This window comes from Chanodichthys erythropterus, chromosome 11, assembly GCF_024489055.1.
Source record: "Chanodichthys erythropterus isolate Z2021 chromosome 11, ASM2448905v1, whole genome shotgun sequence".
Lineage (NCBI taxonomy): Eukaryota > Metazoa > Chordata > Actinopteri > Cypriniformes > Xenocyprididae > Chanodichthys > Chanodichthys erythropterus.
Window position 1 is genome coordinate 58,816,993 of NC_090231.1, and position 1,907 is coordinate 58,818,899.

The 1,907-nt window shown below is 38.1% G+C and overlaps 1 protein-coding gene across 1 annotated transcript; it reads right to left on the bottom strand.

Moving 5' to 3' along the window:
* Positions 1–237: 237 nt before the first annotated feature.
* On the bottom strand, positions 238–1,492 carry LOC137031115 (macrophage mannose receptor 1-like). Its single transcript, XM_067401765.1, has 4 exons — positions 1,380–1,492; positions 1,124–1,285; positions 985–1,017; positions 238–876 (listed from the first exon to the last, which is right to left on the bottom strand). The coding sequence occupies exons 1-4, from the start codon at positions 1,429–1,431 to the stop codon at positions 638–640; spliced, it is 486 nt and encodes a 161-aa protein (XP_067257866.1). The 5' UTR covers positions 1,432–1,492; the 3' UTR covers positions 238–637.
* Positions 1,493–1,907: the final 415 nt, after the last annotated feature.

The following is a 1,907-nucleotide window of genomic DNA, read 5'->3' on the forward strand; positions in this document are numbered from 1 at the left end:
GAAGCAGTCCGGCGTAAAATGACGGCATGTCAACAACACTCTACTACAACAACTCTTCCTCTTCTCTAAAGCAGCCCAACATGGCCCCGCCCCCTTTGTTATATAACAATATTATATAGTTTTTTTTACAAGTTTGATCTTCATTTACCTTTCTTATAAAACAATTGCCTTTCACAATTAATAAAAGAACACATTATACACACACTTTATATTTAATGATATTTAATGATTTGTAGATTACATTTAATAGATACACTTTCATGAAAACATTTGCATTTAATTGTAAAATGTCATTATACATGTTTGGGGCTGTGTTCTCGTCGCATTTACAGTTTTGACCAGCCGACGAGTGGTGTTTCATTTTTTCATTTTGGCAAATCATTTTGCGAACTAATGGGTTCAATTGTTTCTCGGTTGGATTAGAATGTCTTGTTACATTTTTGTGATGAACACTGTAATGTTCAAAATATTTCTAAATATGTAAAATTGCTTTTTAAAAGATGTTTAACAATAGATGCTTTCCAGATGAAGTGCTCTTGAAGATGTGCTATCTGGGTCAGTGCAACATTATCAGCTCCAAAATGACTTTCAGGCAGTTGGAGTACTGTGTGTATGTGTGTGTGTGTGTGTGTGTGTGTTAGGCATGCTCATTCTGTTCGATGTTGGCGACAAGTCCCTTTGTGTCAATAGTGGCAGGAGGCCGTGTCAGGTCAGAGTTGATATAGAGTCTGTTGTCAAACGTACACTCTCCAAACACAGGCCTGGGGCTTCTCTTTAGAAACAGAAATGTGGCAAGCCCTGCCACTGCAATTATGACCAAGACGACCCCAACTGCGATGCCCGCAGAGCCATGAGGAGCATCTTCTACCACAGCGACTGCAAAATGAAACAGCATTAAATATTTAATTCATGTTATGAATTAAGGTGTAAACTTTGACAGCGCTAATTATAATTAATTTGAATTAATGAAATGTAGATGCATACGTGGTAATGATGGTTTCTCTGTTGGTGGTATAACTGAAATATAAAGACATTTTTATACATGTTAACGAAAGGTAGCCTATTCTATTAAACTGAATGGAGAAAATAAACAAATAAAGTTGCATTTGCTTGGATAACAAACCTTTTGCAGTCTTGCAAATATAAGGTCTGTAAGCATTGCAGTTTGTAGTACTCCACATTCCAGTGCTCGACTGGACCTCCACACAATAACCAGCTTCATTTGGCATCCGGGGTTTCCAGTTTGTGTAATCTACCACCGTATTATCAATCCACATCCATTCACCTGTGACACACACACACACATACACAGATGGTCAGATGGTGCTTCTGAGATCATTTTGAGTATTTTGTTTGTCTGGATTAAGTACGTTTCTAACCCGTATGACTGCGGTGCATGCCAATCCAGAACGATTTGATTCCATCCTGCATGATCTCCAAATTCTGAAGGATAAACTTGGATTCTACTGAGTCCTCGATACTCAATAATGATGCCCCTGAAATTAGAGACTGTTTTTACTTCTGCAATTATATTTTTTCTGTGATTGACTAGTGATTAAAGGGGTCATGAGAAATCAGATTTTCCTTGATCTTTTGATATATAAGAGGTCTTTGTTCCATTAAAACATCCTGCAAGTTTCATAGCTTAAAGGGTTAGTTCACCCAAAAAATGGACATCGACGAATATTTTTACATCATTGCACCATAAGCCCCGCCCACCGTTCAGTCACTTAGTTGCTGACATTTGCCTACACTGGATGCGAGCATTGCGCCAAAGCAAATAGAAGCCATTAAAATCACTGATGCTGTCTATACTTATTCAGCAACTTCTTCAAGGACCAGACCTGACCAGTACTCTAATTGGAGTTGGAAATCATGAGATTTCACCAGGAGCCTGTGACAATTAT

Bases quoted from the DNA above. Each gene is read 5' to 3' on its own strand.
- LOC137031115 (XM_067401765.1), bottom strand. From the start codon at position 1,431: ATGCAGGATGGAATCAAATCGTTCTGGATTGGCATGCACCGCAGTCAT. The intron at 1,286-1,379 runs GTTAGAAACGTA...TGTGTGTCACAG, and splicing joins CATGCACCGCAGTCATACGG to GTGAATGGATGTGGATTGAT. The intron at 877-984 runs GTATGCATCTAC...TTCATTTTGCAG, and splicing joins AGAGAAACCATCATTACCAC to TCGCTGTGGTAGAAGATGCT.